Source organism: Ictalurus punctatus, chromosome 12 (assembly GCF_001660625.3).
Source record: "Ictalurus punctatus breed USDA103 chromosome 12, Coco_2.0, whole genome shotgun sequence".
Classification (NCBI taxonomy): domain Eukaryota; kingdom Metazoa; phylum Chordata; class Actinopteri; order Siluriformes; family Ictaluridae; genus Ictalurus; species Ictalurus punctatus.
Window position 1 is genome coordinate 13,622,703 of NC_030427.2, and position 24,923 is coordinate 13,647,625.

Below are 24,923 nucleotides of genomic sequence, written 5' to 3' on the forward strand. Positions count from 1 at the left end.
AAATGCAAGATTCAAACAATACAGATCTATAAATAGACTAAATGTGTGTGTGTGTGTGTGTGTGTGTGTGTGTGTGTGTGTGTGTGTGTGTGTATGAGAGAGGGCGAGAGACAGAGAGAAACACCTGTGCTTTTTGTGTATATGCATATGCATGTGTATTGTAGGTGTGGCCATTTGAAATATTAACACACACACACACACACACACACACACACACACATACCCATATGTGTGTGTGTGTGTGTGTGTGTGTGTGTGTGTGTGTGTGTGTGTGTGTGTGTGTTAATATTTCAGATTGTAGGCGTTGCCATTTGTCTTTCTGTGTATGTGTGTGTTAATAATTCTGATTGTAGGTGTGGCCATTTGTCTTTGTGTCTTTATGTGTGTTTATGTGTGTGTGTGTGTGTGTGTGTGTGTGTGTGTGTGTGTGTGTGTGTGTTTACCTGCGCCTCCTCCTGCTGTCTCTTCAGCTGCTCCAGCATGGCCTGAAACTCCTCCTCTTTCTGCTGTGCCTCCTCAATGGTGGCCTGGTTCTGTTCATCATATGCCATGGCCACCACAGCCAGGATCAAGTTCACCAGGTAGAACGATCCCAGGAAGATCACCAGCACAAAGAACACCATGTAGGGCTTTCCAGCGGCACGCAGGGTCTGCAACACACAAACACACAAACACAGAGTTTTTAACAGGGCAGTGCTACACCCCATACAGATGCCCTGTAAATTACTGATTATTATTATTATTATTATTATTATTATTATTATTATTATTATTATCTTTTGATATCACTTTTCTGGCTGTGAGCTACAGAATCTTGAATCCTATAACCTGATTGGCTCTTCTCATATCAGTTTCCAACAGAGTTTTTGAAAAAACTTTTTACAAAGCCACAATGGTATTTTCTCAAAAAGAAAAGAATTCTCACCTGCTGATAGAGATTTTCCCAGAAGTCCTGTGTCATGAGACGGAAGAGGGAGAGGAAGGCCCAGCTGAACGTGTCGAAGCTCGTGTAGCCGTAATCAGGGTTACGCCCCGCCTTTATGCATGAAAATCCTTCAGGACACTGCCTACAGACGACACACACACACACACACACACTCATCACGTTTAACTAATCATACTTTATACTGTACAAGCACTACTTAATCAATTAGAGGAGAATTACACGCTCCAAATCATAAAGGTACAGTCAATGGTTTTGGCGCAAGTTGACTAAAGTTAGCTTCAGTTATATTTGCCATTTATTGTTTCTTCGAAAACCACACCCCCAAAACACACTTTTGAAAAATGTTTGAAAGCTTTTAATAGAAAACACAACTGCAGTTAACAAAGATGAACAATTTAAAATCCTTTTACATAGAAACCCGGGGGCCACAAACCTTTGCACTCAGTTGTACACTATTATATTAAATATTTAAAATGTTAAACTAACAAATTGACAAATTTTTTTTACCCTGCATCACTGCCATTCCCACACAGCAAGGCATCTCTGCGGTTGGGAAGATAGTAATAATTATCTGTTGAAAAAAGAGAACAGAAAATTAATGGCAATACACTCACACTCTCTCTCCCCCTCTCTCTCCCTCTCTCTCTCTCACACACACAGGCAGCCTCCATTTTTGGACTGCAAGCTCTAGCTTACAGCCAATGTATCTGTGTCTAAACTAAGTTTGACCTTTGAACCATATGGGTTATGAGCTCTGTCCCTGGGGCAGAGAGGTCTCTCTCTCTCTCTCTCTCTCTCTCTCTCTCTCACACACACACACACACACACATACAGATGCTCCGAGCACGCAGTGACTCATATAACTTGGACCACTGGTGGATTTACATCACCCAAAGACCCTCTTATGTCATCACACATCTAACATCTATCTCACACATATAGTAGTGGTAGTGTCATACGTATTTATGCATTTTGTTTTTTATTTAGTGCTGCCCTGAATAAACTATTTCACATAACATATGTTTACCTATAGTCCACAAGACACAATAAAAACAGAATTTACACATTTCACCCCTTTCCAACAGTGGCTATATGATGTTGAGACACTACAGTAAGAGCCAAGGGGGTGTAAACTTTTGAACAGGATGATCGGTGTAAATTGTTTTTATTTTTGTTTAAAGATTCTATTTTTTTCATTTAGTACTACACTTCAGAAGCTACATAAAATATTGACGTTTTCCAGAAGACAAAATAATAACAATTTACACTGATTATCCCGTTCAAAAGTTTACACCCCCCTGGCTCTTAATGTATCGTGTTGCCTTCATGAGCATCGGTGAATATTTGCACCTTATGTAATAGTCGTGTACAAGTCCCTCAGTCGTCCTCAGTGTGAAACGATGGATCTCAGCATCATATAGCCACTGTTGGAAAGGGGTCAAATATGCAGAAGATGCTGGAAAAGTAAAGAATGTGCAGGAACTGGAGGATTTTTATGAAGAACAGTGCGCAGTTTAACTGCTCAGGACAAACAAGGGACTCATGAACAACTATCACAAAACATAAACACAGTTGTTGGTCATCCAGGTAACGACTCACAGTATTAAGAATCAAGTGTGTGTAAACTTTTGAACTGGTTCATTTGTGTAAATTCAGTTATTATTGTGTCTTGTGGACTATATGTAAACATCTGTTATATGAAATAGTTTATTCAGGGCAGAACTAAATAAACAACAAAATGCCATTTTTTGATCCCTCTTATTTAAAAAAAACAACATTATTAACATTTTGCAGATTCTGCAAGGCATACATAAAGTTAAGTCCTCAACTATATTTTGTTGCATCTCACAGGATTCCCAGTCCTGATGAACACCTCTAGACTTAGTAGTCTCAAACAGGTGTGCTCCCCCTATTAATTTCTGTATTTGTATCAGTTTAGAACACATCATCTGCACTGTATTCGTATTCATCCAGCTTCCATCCCTGAAGCCCACTCACTCTTGTCGTTGATGTACTCGGTCCAGTTGAAAGCGTTGGTGGTGTTGAGCAGCTCGAAGCCTGTGCTGATGTTGAGCATTGTTGTTAGGTTGTTCTCGGTAGAGTTCTGCGTGTCGTTCCACTGCGGTATCCTCACACACTTCTGCCGCAGGTTTCCCATGAACAGCTGCAGGCCGATTAGCGCAAACACACTTAGGCAGAAGACGGTCAGGATCATCACGTCCGACAGCTTCTTTACTGACTGGATCAAAGCACCCACGATGGTCTTCAGGCCTGCAGGGACACACGATATGCATCAGACACACAAACACACACACAGAAACCCTCACACACATGTATTAAAGAAATACTCCAGTGTTTTTTGTTTTTTTTTTAAATATATATATACTCTGTTTATCCACAGCATGTGTGTGATTTCTGATCTCTAAGCTGAGAAAGGAACAAACTGTTTACATAAAATTCACTTAAAGACTAATAAAGTCTAAGGGGCAGTTGTTGGGGCAGCTGATAAACAATTATGCAAACCTTGTCTTTTTATGTAGAAGGCTTTCATGAATTATTCAATCAAAAGTATAAAAGTGAACTAAGCTCCAACATTTACAATAATTCATGAGTGAGTCGCACTTTTTTTTTTTTAGAAAAAAGAAAAGCCGTAATTTAAATGGTAAATAATTAATTAATTTCTTTTTACTTTTTTTTTCTTGCTTCAGTTTTTTATAAGCTTGTAAAATTGCATCCAAACACTTGTAGTATGACTTTCTCTCTTTTATGAAGAGGAATTAGACAGAGTACAGGTTGTAGATTTGAATATGAATTATTTACAATCAATATAAAAGTCTACACACCCCTGTTAAAATGGCAGGTTTTTATGATGTAAAAAAAAATAAATAAACTAAGTTAAATCATGTCAGAACCTTTTTGACCTTTGTTGTGAAATTGCAACATAGAAAAATATCAAATGAAAAACACCCAGAAATGTTTTTTGGGGAAAAAAAAGAAAAACAAAAAACTTATATATAATATATATATAATGTATAATATATATAATACTCAAAATGCATAAGTGTGCATGCCCTTTTATAATTGGGAATGTGGCAGTGTTCAGAATCAACCAGTGACATTCACACTCATGTTAAATACTAATTAGTATACACTATCAATTAAAGTGACTGATTAACCCCAAATAAAGTATATTCCTACAGCATTTTCCTGACATTTTCTTGTTAACATCCAACTAGAAAAGCGATGAGTTGCACAGAGCTTACAAAACAGGTACGGGATCTCATTGTTGAAAAATATCAATCAGGAGAGGATTGCAAAAAAATTTACAAGGCATTGGATATACCCCGGAACATTGTAAAGACAATAATCAACAAGTGGAGAAAATATGGCATGACAGTGTCAGTAGTAAGAACAGGACGTCCCTCTAAAATTGATTAGAGGATCAGGCGAAAACTGGTCAGGGAGGCTGCCAGGAGGCCTACAGCATCATTAAAGAATTTCTGACAAGTACTGGTGGCTCCCTACATGTGACAACAATTTCACAAATTCTTTATATCTCTGGGCTATGGGGTAGGGTAGCAAGACAGAAGCCTTTTTTAACCAAAAATAAATAAATAAAAATATATCCAATTTCCTAAAATGTGTAGAATAATGTGTTATGGTCTGATGAGACCAAAGATGAACTTTTTGGCCATAATACCTTTGCACAACAACAAAAAAATAAACACAGCACATCACCATTGCCATGGTTAAGGCTCTGGGTTACTGATTGGAATGTCAGGGGTTCAAGCCCCAGCATTGCCAAGCTTCACTGTTGGGTCCTTGAGCAAGGCCCTTAACCCTCTCTGTTCTAGGGCGCTGTATCATGGCTGATCCTGCGCTCTGACCTCAACTTCCTGACTGGGGTATGTGAAGAAAAAAATTTCACTGTACTGTAATGTATATGTGATTAATAACGACTCATTATCAAAAGAACACTATCCCCACAGTGAAGCTTGGTGGTGGTAGCATCATACTTTGGGGCTTACGCTAAAACACTTCATGAAGAGGAATTTTACTTCTCGGCATGACAACAACCCAAAGCAAACCTCTAAATCAACAAAGGAATGGCTTTACCAAAACAAGTTTAAAGTTTTGGGGTCCAGATCTAAATTCCATCAAAAATCTGTGGGGTGACCTGAACAGGGCTGTGCACAGGAGATGCCCTGCCAATTTGACAGAGTTAGAATGTGTTCGCAAGGAAGAATGGCAAAATATTACTAAGTCAAGACATGCCAAACTTATCGAATCTTACGCAAAAAGATGGAATGCTGTGATAAAATCTAAAGGTGCTTCAATTAAGTACTAGGTTAAGGGTGTGCACACTTCTGCAACCAGGTTATTGTACATTTTTTTTTATTTTTCCCCTAAAATGATAATTGTTTTTCACTTTAATTAATAGGTTAGAATTTCACAATAAAGGTAGAAAAGGTTCTGACATTATTCATCTTTGTTTCATTTTTTTTTACATCACAAAAACTTGCCATTTTAACAGGGGTGTGTAGACTTTTTACATCCACTGTACATACTCATGTATTTTAAATGTTTAACAGCTGCCCTTAGACTTCCATTAGAAGTGAGTTTTTATTAAACAAGTTCTCTATTCTCTGTTCAGTACACAGATATGTGAGAATTTTCATTCATGTCCTGGGTAATTGTTTATACATTGCAGATATGGTGGCTTGAGGTTAGGTTGAACAACATTGGAGTATTCCTTTCATTTCCTTTCCTACATCCCAACAGATTTATATTTATCCACATCTAAATATAAATCCTTTTAAATGGGCCAGCAAGTTCAGATGTCATCTTATTTAACACTTTATGTTTAGGGTTTATTAATCTATGCAACAGCTGCATTTTAGCAACATGATTTGTCTTGTGTTTATGAAGCTGATGAATGTTATATGTAAGCATGCATATTCCGGAGTCTGATCACATTCTTCTGACTCTGCACTTCATGACTGGAGTTGTGGCAGTAGTCATGGAGTCATTAAAGTACGTTGTTAGCTGAGCAGGTTTAATGCTGGCCAGTGATGACAGCATGTTATTGTATTAGTAGTAGCACATTTCAGATTGGAACATGCTTTGAGAGATTGCTTGTTAAAAACATTAAAACATGCAGTGTATACTTACAATAGTGCATTGTACAGTACAATTAGAATCGTATGTGTGTGTGTGTGTGTGTGTGTGTGTGTGTGTGTGTGTGTGTGTGTGTGTGTGTGTGTGTGTCATGGCAAAGAGCTACCATGCTTCACACTCACACAACATGAAATCAAACAGACCGGTGACGGAGCGCATGCACACAAAACTCAAACAGGAGATGTACACAAGAGAACAGAAGAGAAGAGAAGAGAAGGAGAGAGAAGAGAAGAGAAGAGAAGGAGAGAGAAGGGGAGAGAAGGTGAAAGAAGAGAAGAGAAGGGGAGAGAAGAGGTGAGAAAGGGAGAGAATAGAAGGAGAGAGAAGAGGAGAGAAAGGGAGAGAAGAGAAGGAGAGAGAAGAGAATGGGAGAGAAGGGGAGAGAAAAGGAGAGAAGAGAAGGGGAGCGAAGGGGAGAGAAGAGGAGAGAAAGGGAGAGAAGAGAAGGGGAGAGAAGAGAAGGGGAGAGAAGAGAAGAGAAGGGGAGCGCAGAAAAGACAAAGGGAGAGAAGAGAAGGAGAAAGAAGAGAAGAGAAGGGGAGAGAAGGGGAGAGGAGAGAAGAGAAGGAAAGAGAAGAGAAGGGGAGAGATGAGAAGGGGAAAGAAGGGGAGCGCAGAAAAGAGAAGGGGAGAACATGGGAGAGGAGAGAAGGGGAGAGAAGAGAAGGGGAGAGAAGGGGAGAGAAGAGAAAGGGAGAGAAGGGGAGAGACGAGAAGAGAAGGGGAGAGAAAAAGAGAGAAGAGGAGGAGAGAAAAAGAGAGAAGAGAAGAGAAGAGAAGAGAAGGGGAGAGAAGGGGAGACAAGAGAATGGGAGAGAAGGGGAGAGAAGGTGAGAGAAGCGGAGAGAAGGTGAGAGAAGAAAAGAGAAGGGGAGTGGAGAGAAGGAGAGAGAAGGGGAGAGAAAAAGAGAGAAGTCCTCCAAATGTCACACTGTAGCCTTTAGCAATGTCTCATGCAAAACAATAACACAAATTAAAAAGGCCTGTCTATTCCCCAAGACGTGGAGATCTGTGGGAAATAACAGAGCCACGTCTAACAGAAGGAAGAAAGAACACTACAGAATGTTTTCTACAAAAGCCTGGAATCCTTTTGTCTCTTTCTTTTTTTTTTTGTTTCCATGTGAATGGATTCCTGCTTTTCTCAAGCCGCTAGGAGCGACAGAATGAGTGCGAGAGGCCAGCAGAGGAGGGGGATGGTGTGAGCGAAAGTTGGGATAGACAGAGAGGCAGCCTCTGGCCTTGAGCTGGGAGCTGGGAACTAGCTCTCACCTGGGATCACTGAAATAGTTTTGAGTGCTCGCAGAACCCTGAAGGTTCTCAGTGCAGAGACATTGCCCAGATCCACAAATTCAGTTACATATCTGTAAGGAGGGGAGGGACAGGAGAGGGAGGGAGATCACACAAACACACACACACACACACACACACACGCACACACACACAAAGACACACACGCACGTTAGGACAGGACAAGGGAGCAAAAGAGGGAAACGTTGCACATGGACGCACACCTGACTGACACCTTGTGCATGTGCATTCACACACACGCACACGCAAAAAGGAGGCATGCGCACGCCTACACACACACACACGCACACATTTACATCCCTTACCTGGGATAACTGAGATTGTTTTCAACGCTCTGAGCACTCTGAAAGTGCGCAGAGCTGACACATTGCCTAGGTTTACAAACTCAGTTACATACCTGTAGGATCAAATAGAGAGTTACCACAGAGCACGCACACACATACACACACACACACACACACACACACACACACACACACACACACACACACCACGTATCCCGCAGACACACTCATGGTCGCACATGGCATCACTAAAACAACAGGCATGCACAGTTTTCTTAACACTCTTCGAAGGAAGACTTTTGATCAATTTCAAATATCACACAATTGTTTTAAAATGTAGTCGATCTGCCAAGATGTTTGGTGTTTTAAAGCTAACAAAGCTAACAAGCTAACAAACGTGATGATGTACCACGGTCATTTCATTAAAAAAAAAACTGTCATGACAAAATATTGTAGCCAAAAAGAAAAAACTCAGAACTAATTCATTTCCTATGTGAACAAGCCAGTGCTAAGCTACAACTATTCAACAGGTTGTCCGCTAATCGTAGGGTTGGCAGTTTGATTCCAGGTCAACATACCTCCACATGCTGAAGTGTCCTTGGGCAAGACACTGAACCTCAAGTTGCTCCCAATGGTAGGCTAGTGCCTTGAATGGCAACTCTGCTACCATGGGTGTGTGAGTGTGTGTGTGAATGGGTGAATGAGAACCAGTGTAAAGCACTTTGTAGAACTACTAAGGTTATAAAGTACACATCATTTACCATTTAAAAAATCTTACCCAGTAATAAACTATGCCAAAGTTGAAAAAAATTCCAGAAATGATGAAGAAGAAGGTGATTGAAATACATCAGTCTGGTAGGGTTACAAACTTCAAGATAGCCGTTCAAGATAGCCGTTATGACTGTAGATAACAGTGTCATACAGTGTCAGAAAAAAATAAACAAGTCTATATGAGACATAGCTAACTTACTTACTATTAGCAACAGCTAAAGCTTGCCAGTCTGATCGTTTTAATAATTTGATATTGATATTTTTCATCAAAATTTCTTCAATGGCTTCAATGAATTCTTCAATGGCTATAATGAATTATTCAGTGGCTATAAATAATGGAACATTAGCTTCAAGATGGCCGCTATGACTGTTTTAACTCTGTAATGTACATTTGTCCATTTTTATAGACTTCAGTGTGTTATACAGTATCAGAAACCACCAAGTCTATTTTTAAACGAAACAACTTTGTGTTTTGAGGAAAGTTAGCACAATTCTAATCTTGTTAGCTACATTAGACATGTAGCTCCAGTGGAACACTTAAGAAGCCAACTTCTCACACCAAACACGCCTTGGCTGATCGACATTTGCAGTTAAATTGATTTATGGCTAAATTAATGACAGTAATAAGTTTAGCAATGACTAGTATATGGGTAACAGCAAGAGACACGCAATAATGACACGCACGCCATGACGATGACGCTGAAGTCCAGCCAGTTCCAGGGGTCTCGCAAGAATGTGAATTTTCCCACACAGAAGCCACGGGCCAGGATCTTAATCAGAGACTCAAATGTGTAAATCCCTGTGAATGTGTACCTGCAGGACAAAAATGCTCTTATTCATGTACTCAGACAATCAAACAAACATTTTAATGCACTCTAAACTTAAAGGGGCAGTTTGTCACTTTTTTAAAAGTTCTCTCTCTGGAGAAGCAAATTGCAATTGCAAAGAAAACAATTCCTCCAACTAACCCCACCCTCTTTGCTGACAGTATGTATGCCAGAGCAGACCAAGCCCCGCCTCTAGTTCATTTTAGGACCAGAAAAACACGACGGAAATCTGAAATGAAGAAACTAGACAAACTAGACAAATCGACTGCATGCTAATATTGCGAATCACACTTTGTCCATGGTACCGTTTGAATTTAAAGCTCATTCCAGATCTAGAAACACTTTTAAACATTACAAACTGCACCTTTAATAACTCCTATGCATACATAAACAAAAACAGCAGACTTACTCCACGTTCTTGGCCCAGTCTGGTGGGTTGCTAAGCGTCATGAAGGCGCAGTTGGTCAGAATGGTGCACATGATCACTAAACTGAACATTGTGGATACTAGTCAAGGAGTGTACAGTACACACACACAGTTTTCCACCCAAAAACACATAGTTCCTATCATGCACTCTGCTCTGCTATTGAAGGATATGAATGCACCAGCACTTTAATGGAGAGTCTCCTTATAGGGTTGAACGGACTCAGGATGTAGAGGGCAGGCGTGGCATTGAAACGGAATATCGCCTTCCCACGATTCAATACTATAAAGGACTGGAAAAAGCAAGGCAATTCAGGAGAAATGTGCTTAAAACCTTGCTCCAGGTTCAGAGCTCTTCTATAGACATAATGAAAATAAAACACACAATTTATTGAGTTAAAGACATTTCACCAGAACCTGAATTCGTAGATTTTTTAATACATTGGGTGGGAAAAGTTTTCAGGCAGTAGAAGCATCTTATAATTATGTGTAATAAAAGCATCTTATACTCATAATGGTTGTGAAAATTAAGTTTGTGGATATTTCCTAAAAAAAAAAAAAAATCTCTGAGGTATTTAGAGAGAGAGTAAATGAGACAATCACCACAGTAGTCAGCACAAACCAGAGCCTGACGTTAGTGCAGGAAGTAAGTTCCCTTTTGGACAAAGGGGCCATAGAACATGAACCCCGTTCCCTAAGGGAGGGAGGTTTTTACAGCCGTTATTTCCTGTTCCGCAAAAAAGATGGGAGTATGTGGCCAATTTTAGATCTGCGTCATCTGAACTGTACTCTTCGGACATACAGGTTCAAGATGCTGAGGCTCAAACTTATCGTGCCACAGATTCAGTTTGGGGACTGGTTTGTGACGATAGATCTGAAAGATGCATATTTCCACATAGGAATATCGCCCAGCCACAGGAAGTTCCTGAGGTTTGCGTTTGGATCACATACCAATTTCGGGTTCTTCCCTTCGGGTTAGCTTTATCCCCTCGCACCTTCACAAAATGCATGGATGCTGCTCTGGCTCCCTTGCGACTCCAGGGCATCCGTGTACTAAACTACCTGGAGGACTAGTTAATTCTAGCACAATCCAGGGAATAGACGGTTCAACATCGAGATGTTGTTCTCGCCCACATGAGGAACTTGGGGCTCAGGTTGAACCTCAAGAAAAGTATGCTTACTCCAGTGCAGAGGACAACTTTTCTAGGGGTTATATGGGATTCTATCCCCAACATGTGTAGGATTGAAACTAACAACTTTGAGCAAGATAAAGCTAGGTCTTGGCATCCCCTCCAGTCTCTACAAGAGACTGTTGGGCCTTATGGCAGCAGCAGCCAACGTCATACCTTTGGGCCTATTGCACAGGAGACCATTTCAGTGGTGGCTGAAAAGTCGGTGGCTTCATCCGAGGATGTAACCTCTGAGAGTAATCAGTGTCACGCGGCGAGGCCTACGTGCTCTGAGTATTTGGAGGTGCCCGCAGTTTCTAGCCTCGGGACACACTCTAGGGGCGTCTCCTTACCGCAAGACGGTAATGACAGACACATCCCTCACGGGTTGGGGTGCAGTCTTTAATGGCTGTCCAGCTCACGGTCTTTGGAGCGGCTCTCATCTGGAATGGCATATAAATCGCCTAGAGATGCGGGCTGTATTCCTAGCACTGAAATTCCCCCTGTTCAGGCAGGCTCAACTAATCCGTCTCTGGGCAGAGGGAAAGTTCTTGTCAGTGAGTGCAATGTACATTCCAGGCAGCCGGAATGTAGGGGCAGACATCCTGTCGAGGCAGGGGCTGAGGCCCGGGGGTTGGAGGCTCCATCTACAAGTGGTGGAGTCCATATGGTGGAGGTTCGGACAAGCGGAAGTGGATGTGTTCGCCTCCGAGGAGACAACACACTGCCCGCTGTGGTTCGCCCTAACTCCTCCCGCACCATTGGGGCTGGACGCCATGGTGCACATGTGGCCAAGGTCACGTCTATATGCTTTTCCCCCGATCGCTCTGCTCCCACAAGTTCTAGCAAGAGTTCGCCAAGACGGTCTATGTCTGCTGCTAGTAGCACCTTATTGGCCAGCTCAAATATGGTTCTCGGAGATAATTTCCCTGCTCGGAGGTACTCCTTGGGAGATTCCCATCCACAGGGATCTACTGTCTCAAGCCGGAGGGTTGATTTATCACCCTCGGTCAGAACTAAGGAAACTGTGGGTCTGGCCCCTGAGGGGCACCAGCTCATAGATTCTGGTCTCACAACTGAGGTCGTAGAGACCATGTTAAACGCTAGAGCACCATCCACAAGGAAATTGTATGCGCTCAAGTGGCGGCTTTTTGTCTTGTGGTGGGAGGAACGTCAGCTAGACCCAGTGAACTACGCAATAGCTACAGTCCTGGAGTTCTTACAAGAACATTTCTCAGCAGGGTTGGCTCCTTCTACAATCAGGGTTACGTGGCCGCTGTTTCGGCCAGCCACGCCCCGGTTGATGGAGCCTCTGTGGGGCAACATCCTCTAACTTTGAGGTTCATGCATGGTGTCAGACGGCTGAGGCCCATCTGCAGGCTGCGCATACCTTCCTGGGACCTTTCTGTGGTCTTGGAAGGTCTGTCAAGGGCCCCATTTGAGCCCTTAGAGTCAGCCTCTGAGAAGATTCTGACTCTAAAATTAGCTCTTCTACTGGCCCTGACATTATATTCTAAAGTGCCTACATCGGCTGCCCACCCTGTGGTGTTGCAGGCTTTCTGCCCTCCTCTGTTCCTCACACCGGAACAAGAGAGAATGCACCTGCTGTGTCCAGTAAGGGCTCTCTGTACTTACGTCCACCGCTCCGGCCAGTGGTGTAAGTCGGCGCAGCTGCTGGTCTGCTTTGGCGGTGACAGTAAAAGTGATGCTGTGTCAAAGCAGCACATCGCTAATTGGATAGTGGAAGCAATCTCTATGGCTTACGAGGCACGGTCTCGCCACGCCTCTGGGCATAAGAGCTCATTCCACTAGGGCGGTTGCCTCCTCAAAAGGCTTTGTCCAAAGGGGTATCCTTGCAGGATGTGTGTGTGCTGCTGCAGGATGGTCTATGCCACACACATTCATTCGTTATTACAGCCTGGATATTCATTCCACTCCAAGCTCGAGTGTCTTGCAGTGACCCTCGGGCTTGGGTCTTTTTGAACAGGCCGTACCCTCGGTATGATGGAGTGGGTATTCCCGTTCCCATAGAGTTATGCTAAATGCAACGTTGAAGTTCCCTTTGAAAGGGAACGTCAGGGTTACATGTAACCCTGTTCCCTGAGAAGGGAACGAGACGTTGCATAGCTCTGTCATACCAGGGCAGGCCTGTGAATTGCGTCTTTGCTTCAGATAATAGAGGCTGGCGGCTTGGTTCACAGGTGCCATATATATATATCATGCGATGCGCTTAATTGCCACGTCACCTGATCATGGCAGGCCTATAAGTAGAGGCATGATTTTACACAAGCTTCAGGTACCGGTCACGCGCGCCAGGCGCTTCCCATACTGTTATGCTAAATGCAACGTCTCGTTCCCTTTTCAGGGAACAGGGTTACATGCATAACCCCGACGTTTTCGATATTTCAAAGAAAACCTCTATAAAGCTCTTAACTCTTAGCTACCTAAAGAACCAACGAGCATCCCTTTTTAAAATGTACTTAACAAGATGAATTAACACTTAACAGTTTTCTACTGCTTGATTTTTTTTCCACCCTGAATTTCAAATAGCTGAATTCTGGCAAAATATGCTCAAATATCTTGCAAAATCAATTTTCAGTCATATCAAATTATGCATTTTTCTTTAAAGAAGCATGAATTGAGTTTTATGTTCTGGTGAATCATTTCATCATGAAAAAATTCCACCATAAATCCAAAAAAAATCCCTCATAAATCCACCTCCCTCTTTTTCTGCCATTTTCTATTTCCTCCATTCTGTTCCATCCCTCCTTTACTTTCCTTCCATATTTCCTCCCTCTCTCCTTTCATCCATCACTTCTTCTACACATTAGGTAGTCTCTCTTTCCTTCCTTAGTTTCCCTTTCATGATTTCCTTTCCTTCCCTCCTTTTGATCCTATAGTCTTTCTTGCTTAAATGCTCTACATTTCCTTTCCCTGCTCTCTATCCTTTCTTACCACCATGTATCCTTCCATCCTTTCACTCCCTTGCCATCCTTTCCCCCTACTTTTCTTCCCTGTAACCTTTTCTCACTCTTGACCCTTACTTCCCTTCCATTTTTCTTTCTATTCCCATGTTTCCCTTCCTTCCTCATGATCCATCCATCACTGGCCTGTTCCTTTGCTCTTTCATTTCCATGCTCTCTCCTTCTGCCCCTGTCAACTTTGTCTTTTTCCTCCCATCTTTTGCCCTCTTCCTACTTCTTTCCAATCTCATCCTTGAACCCGTCCCACCTTTTATCCTTCCCTGCCTTTGCCTTCCATAACCCCCCCCCCCCCCCCTCCTCCCATGCATACAGTACATCTCTTCCAAGCACCTTCTACAATTCCTTCCCTGGCCATCCTTCTTTCTTTTTGCTCCAACCCTCCCTCCCTCCCTCCCTCCCTCCCTGCTATCATACTGTCTGGTTGCTGTAGTAGGGGTCCAGGTCCTCCAGGGGTACGGACACCAGTCCAGGAGGGATGTCCCCGTAGATGAAGGGCAGGGATTTCCCTGCCTCCAGGTCACTGTTGGGCTTGGGTCCGTTCTCGTCATCTTCATCGGTGCGCCTCTCACCTTTGGACCGTTGGGCCGCCTCCTCAGCAATGCGCTGCTCAATGGCAGCGAGTGATTCTGGAAGGAAGGGCTGGAAGCTGTCAGGTCCGGGAGGAACGAGCAGCTGGGCAGCCATATTGACATCCTGCTCCTGGAGCCGGACCAGCTAGCCTACGGTCACACCGGGAGCTGGAATAAAAAGAATATCAGTGAATGAGACTTCTTCATCTGCACTAGGTATTAGGCTTCAGTATGGAAGAAGCAGCACAAAATGCTAGACAGATTGTGAGTAGACAGATCGCTAATAATTGCAAGAGGTTTTGGGGTCGTAGGCCGTAGTTGAGGCCAATGAAGCTAACCCAATAATGCCAGCTAGCTAAAATACCACGTAGAGAACAAAAACAATATGCTTGGTCAATTCTAATGTGTGTTTTTTATTACCTCATCATTGCTCAACGTATATTCCACATTGTCTCCCAAAAGTCTCCATACATAGGGGAGATGAACTTTTTAGCAAAATGTCTTCCAAAATTCATACTTGCATTTCACACATAGTTTATATTACATATTTTTTTTTCAGATACCCTTTAAGAGTGTCTTTGACAAAAGAAGAATGTATTGTAATCATTCTGATGGCTGGATCGGGAAGCAGATCACGCACAACACTTTTGACAAACTTATTACATTTTTTTTAAACGGAAGTGTTACATCCATGAGCATATATGAAGGCACAACGACGTGGTGCTGGCAAATATAGTCCACCATGTATGGAGACGTTTGGGACACCGTGTATTATCTAATCAGTCTATTATATTCTCCAGCTGGTCCATAACGTTAGGCACAAACCAGATTAGCTAAAATCCAAAGAAATAAATATACACACTGAGGATGAGCAGACGCTCCTGATGACTCGATCTTGACCAAGTATGAGATACAAAAATACACCGAAACCGACAAACACCTCCCTTCACTACCATCTATCATGAGTTCTGTAACTAAAACAACTTTACAACTGGGTAAAGATACAAAGCCCACAACAAGGACAAATCATCTGACGGCCATGCCTTAAGAACAAATGCTAAAATTCCGTCACTCCTGAATCCTTTTATCGTCTTTTAGTATTATACTGACTCTTTCGCTATCTCTCTTTCTCCTGGTTGGATAGTTGTCATTGTGTGATGAGACATCTTTTGTGTGTGAAGTTATGGCGTGATGAAGTTTGACGTATCTGAGCTGGCTTATGACGTATGTGTACAGATTTCCTGCCAATTTCGACCAACATTCTTGACACAGCGCTGAATGTTGATTGCTATTACAGGATTGACAGGTGACTCACAGCAGCTCAGGCCCTTCAGATTATGAAGTGTTTTCTTCTTAAATTTCACACAATGCTAATTTTCACTGGCTTAATCTTGATTTCATTTTGACTTTTGTCGAGTTGTCTAGTTTTTTTTAAGCCTGTTCTGGTGCATTGAGGCCAAACGGGCACAGCATATCTGACACTAACACTGATATTCGTGTTGTCCTGTCTGTGTGAATATGATAAGAAACTGTGTTAACAAGAACACAAAATGTGTTGTCAATAACACACTCATGTTTTAAAGCATTTTTACAATCCTACATTTTCCCCTAGAACGGTACAGATTTCTTGAGCATGACAAGCGTCTCCAAATCTCATCTCTCCTGATGAGACATGAAGAATTTATGGGAGACTCTACAGCAGCCCCCGAGACAGCGAGGTCAGCAAAATTACAAGGTGATGAAACATCTCTTGGCATATCATCTGCAAACCCCCAGAAACCTCACGGACATCGTTCTCGAAGAGAAAAGAAACCCTCTCTCCAACAAGACACACAAAGATCGTTTGTCATGACTGTGTATGTGTGCATGCATGTGTGTGTTTAAGACTAGGAATGATAATGTGTGTGAATGATGAGGCAAAAAACATTCATTTGTGATTGAGCGTCCAGTCTCTTGTTCAGAACATGCGGACAGAGTGCATTAATGCGAGTGGATACAGAACCAAGCAGGAAGAGATAAAGGATAAGAGAGACAGAGTGAGAGGGACTGACTGAAAGAAAAGTCACTAAATTACTGCTAGATTCTTGGGAAAATTGAGCGCGGGAGTCGTTCTAAAGACTGATGTGGATTACGAAGTCTCATTTGGCCTTTTATTACACATAATAGAATGGGCACACCCAAATGATCAGCCTCTGGTGGAAACCCAACTCCTGCTCAGCTCTTCTTACGGCACACAAGTGCTTCTGTTTATCCGTAACAATAAAAACACACAGTCATAAACTCTAAACTCTAAAGGATCTGTGGCAGTGTATAAGAAGGTCACAATTCAACTTCGGTCAAGACTCCATGGCGATACAGTGATAAATCAACTCTGTGGTGCTTGATTTTTATAATCATTTATAACACAGCGCTGGTGAGTTCTCTAATCTGATTGGTCAGGTGGTGTTAATTCATTTTCTAAAAGAGCAGCTCTGCCAGTAGTGCAGCTACAAAGCATACGTTAATGTGCCTGTTCTTGCATGATGTTTATTTCGGTTTTCTCTGTAACATGATAAAAAAAGCTTTGTTTTTGTCTCATTAACTTCACTAGTGAAAATGCTACTATATTGCATAATTTTCTATTTTAATTTAGCCTCGCATCTCCAGGGTTGGGGGTTCGATTCCCGCCTCTGCCTTGCATGCGCGGAGTTTGCACGTTCGCCCTGTGCTTCGGGGGTTTCCTCTGGGTACTCTGATTTCTAGTCAGATCATATCCAATCAAATTAGTGGACCAGAGCTAACTGTTGTCCATCCATCCATTTCTATACCGCTTTTCCAACACAGTGTAGGGGGGAGCCCAGAGCCTATCCCAGGACACAATAACACACACATCCATTTGTACACTACGGAAAATTTGGAAATCAGTCTACAGCGAATGTCTTTGGACTGGGGGAAGAAACCCCTGAAGCACAGGGCAGGATTCAAACTCCCAACCCTGGAGGTGCGAGGCAAACGTGCTAACCACCAAGCCACTGTGCCCTTGAACCAACTGTTGTACTGTATAATAATAAATAAAAGGACTGTTAGCGGTGACAGAGGAAGAAAATACTTCTGGATGTGCTGTTATAGGAAAATGATCAACTTTGGGGTGGTAGCAGTAACTACACTTCATCCCACCACCGCACTATTGATTCTTTTCCTATAACAGCACACCCCCAGGTGTTTTATTCCTTACTTAACAGCGTTCACTTAAATGCTGCAATATTAGCATTAACATAACATTATTCGTGAAATAATCCCTGTTCACTTCACAATTTAAGATCAGAAATGCTAGGCTACTAGAAATGCCAAACGCCATTTTTATACGGTTGTGTCCAGCTGCGTAGTGTTTGGTATTTTTCTGTGATCACACACCAATAGCAGACGAGTGTCAATGTCATTGATCTACGTCATTCCTGGAACATCTCTGACTCACAGATCTGCCAGGTTCTGCTTCGCATCGCAGCAAAACAATGCTCACATCTAACACTAACACAGCAGATATAGAACATGCAGTGTGTGTGTTTGTATGTTTGCTTTCTTGCCCTCTCTTCTCTCCCACTACAGCGCCTCAGTGCCGCCCAAACGGTGCAGTGTGTTCCCTTTTGAGAGCGCAGTCACAAACAACTCGGTCACACACCAGCTTTATATCCTCCAACCCCCCACCCTGAGACAAACCTCAGGAGAGCCATTACACAGAACGCCACGTCTCTGCACATCATCTCCCAGTGGCCTGAACACACCTCTTAGAGAGAGAGGCATCAGGGAATACCAAAAACTATGTTTCAGTTTGCATTTCTGTCGTAGCACTGATGTGGGTGTCTTTGCTGCTGTGTGTTTCCTTCTTTAACGGGTAGATTCTGGGTTTTAAACAGCAAATTAGTCAAATGGCAATTGAGGAAATTGGGGTATTTGTGGTTACATTTTCAGTAAATGAATTCATTAATTATTGAAATAGTTATTTGTGAATTTCTCTTGAGGTTGCAAATACAAAAAAAAATACAAAAAAAAACCAACAACAACTAACAACTACTATTTTTATTGATTGAAAACTATCCCTGCGTCTCAATTCTCCTACTATCCGTCCTAAACAGTATCCGAGATTAGAATTAGTGACCCAAATCGTATGAGTATCACAAAGTTACCCGGATGGTCTACTATTTCTGATAGAATTTCGAAATGTGGATATGTGGACCCTTTTCCAGCTAATGTTGCCCACAATTCCTTGCGCGAGGGTGGGAGGAGGAGTTTTGTGACGGGTTGCTTCGCCGAATTCAAGGACGCATTTTAGAGAGGTGTAAATGAAATGTGGAAAAATAAATCAAGGGAATGGTGAATTAAATTATGTAGTATAAATTATATAAAGAATAATGAATGAAGAAAAGCTGAAATGCAACGAGGAGTTTGTTTACGGTGACAAAAGGGTGCTCTACTAAGTACTAAAGATGCTTGCTATGAAGGGGTTGAATAATTTTGAGACTGGAGAAATCATTATAAATTGCATTTTCAGTTGAATTTGGGGAAACCACTTGAAGCGTTCGTCATGTTGAACTATTTCAAGTGCTTTTGTTGGATTTCTTCATTGCAAACAGCTGAAAGTCTGTAAATTTTGACAATAAACCTGATTTGCAATGGGGGTTGAATCATTTTGATTGCAACTGTATATCTCAGTCTGATATTTTGCTTAATGATTCTTCGACTTGTCCAACTGGGAAACTACCGAAGGTTCTACACAGAACCCTGCAACAGAGAGTTTCTCCATCAAAGATCCATTATAGTTTTTAAACAGAAATTATTATTACTCTTTTATTTTTACAATTTATCGACAAAGAAAAGAAACATACCTTCTTGGTATGTTCCTTTTCTTTGTAGATAAATTGTAAAAAATAAATAAATTAATTAATTAATTAATAAATAATAATAATAATAATAATAATAATAATAATAATAATAATAATTGTAAAATCATCTGCTCGCGCTTATAGAAAAGAAAAAGTATTGAATGGTGGACTTAAAAGTTCTAAGTAGAACCTACAGCAGTGTTTCCCTGTTCATCTCTTTAGGAAGCTTAGATCCCTTAACTATCCAAAGAACCCTTGAGGAACCCAGAGGAGCCATTAAAGCAGAACAGACGTTATGAACTTCACATGTAATAACATGGCATATAATACTGACTTTTTTAACCAGCAACACTTTCTATGAGATATAAGACTTTCATTGGTAATCTCATATTTACACAGTACTGCAAATTTGAGCGTGCGTGTGTGTGTGTGTGTGTGTGTGTGTCTGGTTGTGGGTGTATGTGTAGGCATGGGCATGGGACTAGGAAATATTAAAATTGTCTGCACTGAGAAGATGGACTCCAATACCAGAGATGATTTGGACTCATATGCCAGATTTTTGCATTTCTTACAGTCTGAGAGTGAGACCGTTATACTCCTCCAGCGTGTAAATGTCAATTACAGGCAGAATTATAACACATCCATCCAGTCGCTGTGATAGAACTCAAAATTTCCTCCAGGTATCCCGTTTAGAAACTCCTCAATAATCCCAGAACAATCCCTCCAGTAAATCCAACCTTCATCCATCCATCTTCTACCGCTTACTCCTTTTCAGGGTCACGGGGAACCTATCCCAGGGAGCATCGGGCACAAGGCGGGGTACACCTGGGACAGGGTGCCAGTCCATCGCAGGGCATCACATATACATTCACACACTATGGACACTTTAGACACCTACCATGCATGTCTTTGGACTGGGGGAAGAAACCGGAGTACCCGGAGGAAACCCCCGCAGCACGGGGAGAACATGCAAACTCCACACACACAGGGCCCCGGCGGGAATTGAACCCTGGACCCTGGAGGTGTGAGGCGAACGTGCTAACAACTAAGCCACCGTGCGCCCCTCCAACCTTCATATCTTATGTAAATTTTATTGAAATACAATCCGTCCATGATTTCACGACTTTGTGAACGCAGAAATGAACGCAAAATCAAGCAAACGCTGCAATATTGGGAGTAGCTTGCGATTTTTCAAAATTACCGCAGATTTTCAGCAGATTTGGGTCAAGACGCTTCATGAGATGTCATCACAATGGGCATTCAACCAAAGCCCTCTTCAATACATGTGCGTCGAACATCGAGTACAGCTAGAAGGTCTCATTTACCAACAAACATCACTGCGAAAGACCCTTCCATGCAAAACACTCCCGGGCGATTGCGATTTTGCTAATTCAAGTAGTTTTCCGCAAAAAAAGCCTTTTTTGGCTGCAGCAATCACAAAAAAACTCCACAAAATTCTGTAGGGACTGTATATAGCACTTTCAACAGTAAACATTGTCACAAAGAAGCTTTACAGAAATATGGATGTAGATTTCGACCCCTAAAGAACAAGCCAGAAGAAACAGCAGCGAGGAACAACTCCCTGATAAGACATAAGGAAGAAACCTGGAGAGGAACCAGACATAGGGAACCTATACGCTTTATAATATACTTCATACTACATTATACTATAAATGACATGCATTTACTGTATACAAATGCCTTTTTGTACATGAAGCAACACAAGAAGCACAATGTGCCCAAAAAGTTTGGAAAATGTTCCATGTTTCAATTGACTTGCATCAGGTGACTAAGGTCCTTTGCCTTAGTCACCTGATGAAACATTCCAGTGTGGATTTTTTCTTTTAAATGTTGTTTCAACATCTAACCAGCATTCCCATATGAGTGCATGACTAATTTAGACTTTTAACAAAAATAAAATAAGCATTTAGCATCTTAATTTATGGTTAAAATGATACCATTCATTTATATCTTTCATTCATTCATCTTCAGTTAGCGTTTTATCCTGGTCAGAGTCACAGAGAATCCGGAGCCAATCTCAGGAACACTGGACCCAAGGTGAAAGAATTCAGCCCCGACAGTGAATCCACACACAAATTACTCACACCTAGGGACAATTTAATATGAATAGTCCACCTCACCTATCAACATGTTAGAACCCAGAGAAAAAAAAGTCATAGTCATGCGGCAAACAGACATGCACAGTGCTCAGGATCGAACCGGAGACCCTGGACCTGTGAGGCGGCAGCGCTTCCTGACTTAAGCCAGTTTTCCACTGCACAGTACAACTCGACTTGACTAGCTTTACTTTTCCGAGCTTGCTTTTCCACTGCAGTTTAGTGCCACTTCAACGTGGGTGCTGTCTTCCACTCGTCTTCACGCAGGAATAATGCTGTATTATTGAAGCCCTGTACAGATACACGGTCAGGCCGTATTCCAAATGCCTTTCCTGCTCACTGAACACGGACCCTAGTAAGGATGTAAATTAACGGCGTTCTAGACCCTACGTAGTGCTCGATATGACTAAGTTAGATTCAGCCACGACAGAAATCAGTAAAAAGATGCAAAAATCTAAGACAGAAACCTTTGTTGTAATTTTATCTATAATGAGATAAATGATACATCATTTTCAATTAATGAAATTTTACCATACGCAAAGTATGTACTAAATGACAAATTTATTCAGGCACAATACAGAACCACTCGTTAAGGAGAATTTCCTACTCCCTCAGTGCGTGGCTCACATCTAGTATCAGCTTGGCTCGCTCGGAACTTCGACCGAGGTGGTACTAAAAAAAGTACCAGGTACCAGGTACTATTCACGGTGGAAAACCCCCCAAAAAACGAGCAGAGTCGAGTCGAACCGTATTGTGCGGTGGAAAAGTACCCTGATTTATATTTCTGACTTAATAATTCTTTCATGTAATAGATTTTAAAAGATGCTAGTCTCTTAAGAGATCTTGTAATCTGGAGAACTTTTTAGGGTTATATGTAGAACCCAAAAAACAGAGAGTTGTAGTCTTGCATCAAATATTCCTTATGGTTTTTGGATGGAAAATAATGTAGAAAATATATTTTATCAATTTATCTTTTATTTAAAACACAAAAAGTTACACATTAAATGCACACTCGGGTAAAAGGTCGAATTTAGAAGCCTTAAGGGTTCTTCGGGTTTGTCTTTCTGAGGGAGCCCTTAAAGGTTCTATGTCTAAACCAAAAACAGAACGTTGTAGTGTTGTGTCAAAGATTGCTCATGGTTTTTGGAAGGAAAATAAGAAAACGTAACCCTATTTTGTGATTTATCTTCAGATCTACAGTATATGCACCTTAAGGGTTCTTCAGCTTTTCTCTCTAAAGGAACCCTTAGAGGTTCTATGTAGAAGAGAATTTCGCTGACAAGATCCCGTCTGGTTTTTGAATGGAATACACGGAAATGCAATGTTATTTTGCAATTTATCTACTAAAAAAACATCCCATGAATTGTTGAAAGATTGTCGATCTAGAACATTTTTACCACTTCTCTCTCTCTCTCTCTCTCTCTCTCTCTCTTTCTCTCTCTCTGGAGCAGCACTTAAAGGTTCTGCGAAACCTTTCAGTGTTTGCCTAAGCTTTTACCCCTTAAATATCCAAATGTTTAAAAATATATATATTACCTGACGTGACATTTTTCACTTGTTGTACTTTTTGGTTGTTATTTGGCATGATTTATACTCACGTGCACGTGAAAATCGCAGCCCCGACGCCTTGAAATCGAAATGAAATCGGCTCTTCCCCGGACGTCCCCCACCCACCCGAACCCTTAATCTCAACCTGGTGCGGTTGAAAACGTCAAAACAGCGGCTGTCCGCGGTGCTGAAACGGAGCTGCACGCACTTCCTCCGGCAGGCCGTCGTTAACGTTAACGCCATGTGACGTGCGCTTGTGTTCATATCAGACGCAGTTTGCCACGGATAATAAAATGATAAGAGGTGTGTGTTCACACACACACACACACACACACCCTTTCTTTAAACGTCGCCGATGATTTAGACTGCACCGTGAGCGCGTGAAGTCTAAAGGGCGCAGTAACGTAGTAAAGTAAGGTCTCCCGGTTATAATGACGTGTTTTAAAGAATATGTAAAAGAGATATAAACTGGATGATCTGCAGAGATGATTCTGAAACGATAAACCGAGGATCGGTTGCTTTCAGCAACAAGTAGGATATAGAAAGTGGGATAGAGACGCCAGTAAAAAGGCACAAAATATCAAACACACAATTTCATCATGAGCAAGTAGGGGGTGTCATTTCATCGATGCCTAAAAATCCGTCGTCAATAAGGATGCTGGACAAGGTCACCTATGAGCGCGTGCCTCTCACGACATATCCGGTCTCTCCCTCCATTGACTTGACACGTTTAAACGCGAACAACCTCTCTCTCTCTCTCTCTCTCTCTCTCTCTCTCTCTCTCTCTCTCTCTCTCTCTCTCTCTCTCTCTCTCTCTCTCTCTCTCTCTCTCTCTCTCTCTCTCTCTCTCTCTCTCTCTCTCTCTCTCTCTCTCTCTCTCTCTCTCGTGTTTAGGAGGCAGGTAAGGCCCTACCTTCACTGCCACGGCTTCGTGTCGGAACGCACGAGCGCAGCTGCTGTCGCCATGTTGACGTGTCTGTTCATTTCCACCGCGCAGGAGGAGAAAAAAAGCCTAGAATTTTGTTCCCTCGCTTCTTTTATTTTTTTTATTTTTTTATTTTATTTTTTTTTACCAGGAGTCCGCTCCCTCCACACGCGCGTGCGCGTCACAGGTTTTCCTCCTTTCCAAACAGCATCTTATAGCCTATCTGGTATATAGGATCAGACTATCTGGTACATAGGAAACCATCCGCCTCTCGCTCGCTCCTGCCACAAGCTTCGCGACACTTCGAGCTAGAGCTCGAGACCGAGATTGATGTAAGCAGTCGCACCGGAAAGGGTTAAACGGTGTCTAGGCGACAACGAAAACGTCTCTGGGCGTGCCTTCTTACTGAGCAGGGGGAGGAGGGTCGATTAGGTTGTGCATAAAAATAAATAAATAAATAAATACACACACACATACATACATACATACATTGTGTGTATATATATATATATATATATATATATATATATATATATATATATATATATATATATATATATATTTAAATGGCGTGTGCACTATTTGATTTTTTGCTATTAGACTTTTCTGATTCCTCGGTTTTCAGCAACCTCCAAACACCACCAATCGAGAGGTGGGTGTGGAGATGAGAGAGAAAGAGAGAGAGAGAGAGAGAGAGAGAGAGAGAGGAGGAGGAAGAGGAGATGGAGGGTGTTGAGCGCGCCTTTTCACTGACACTCCTCATCCCTCATCAATACATACGATTCAGGCCTAGAAATTATTATGTAATAACAAATCACAAGCATTCATCACAGTGCTATCATACAACTATCACAATCTGTTGATGACAATCTACACGCACACACACCAGACATAACGCTCATTATATCCAACCCCCCCCCCCCACACACACACACACACACACCCCCAACGAAAAAAAAAACAAAATAGCTTAAAAATATATAATATGTCTAGCTAACCTTGTATTTACCACCAA

At 41.9% G+C, this 24,923-nt stretch overlaps 1 protein-coding gene across 1 annotated transcript in view; it reads right to left on the reverse strand.

Annotated features, from left to right (window-relative positions):
• Positions 1-24,227, reverse strand: part of scn1lab (sodium channel, voltage-gated, type I like, alpha b) — a 54,119-nt gene extending 29,892 nt beyond the window's left edge. Inside the window, exons 1-10 of the mRNA XM_053684292.1 lie at positions 23,897-24,227; positions 14,305-14,627; positions 9,912-10,030; positions 9,724-9,813; positions 9,172-9,300; positions 7,394-7,485; positions 2,945-3,217; positions 1,454-1,517; positions 926-1,067; positions 444-650 (exon numbers count right to left, since the gene is read on the reverse strand). Of these exons, the coding sequence (XP_053540267.1) occupies positions 444-650; positions 926-1,067; positions 1,454-1,517; positions 2,945-3,217; positions 7,394-7,485; positions 9,172-9,300; positions 9,724-9,813; positions 9,912-10,030; positions 14,305-14,574 (1,386 nt within the window). The 5' untranslated portion in view covers positions 14,575-14,627; positions 23,897-24,227. The remainder of the gene's footprint in view (positions 1-443; positions 651-925; positions 1,068-1,453; positions 1,518-2,944; positions 3,218-7,393; positions 7,486-9,171; positions 9,301-9,723; positions 9,814-9,911; positions 10,031-14,304; positions 14,628-23,896) is intronic.
• Between the last annotated feature and the right edge of the window lie 696 nt (positions 24,228-24,923).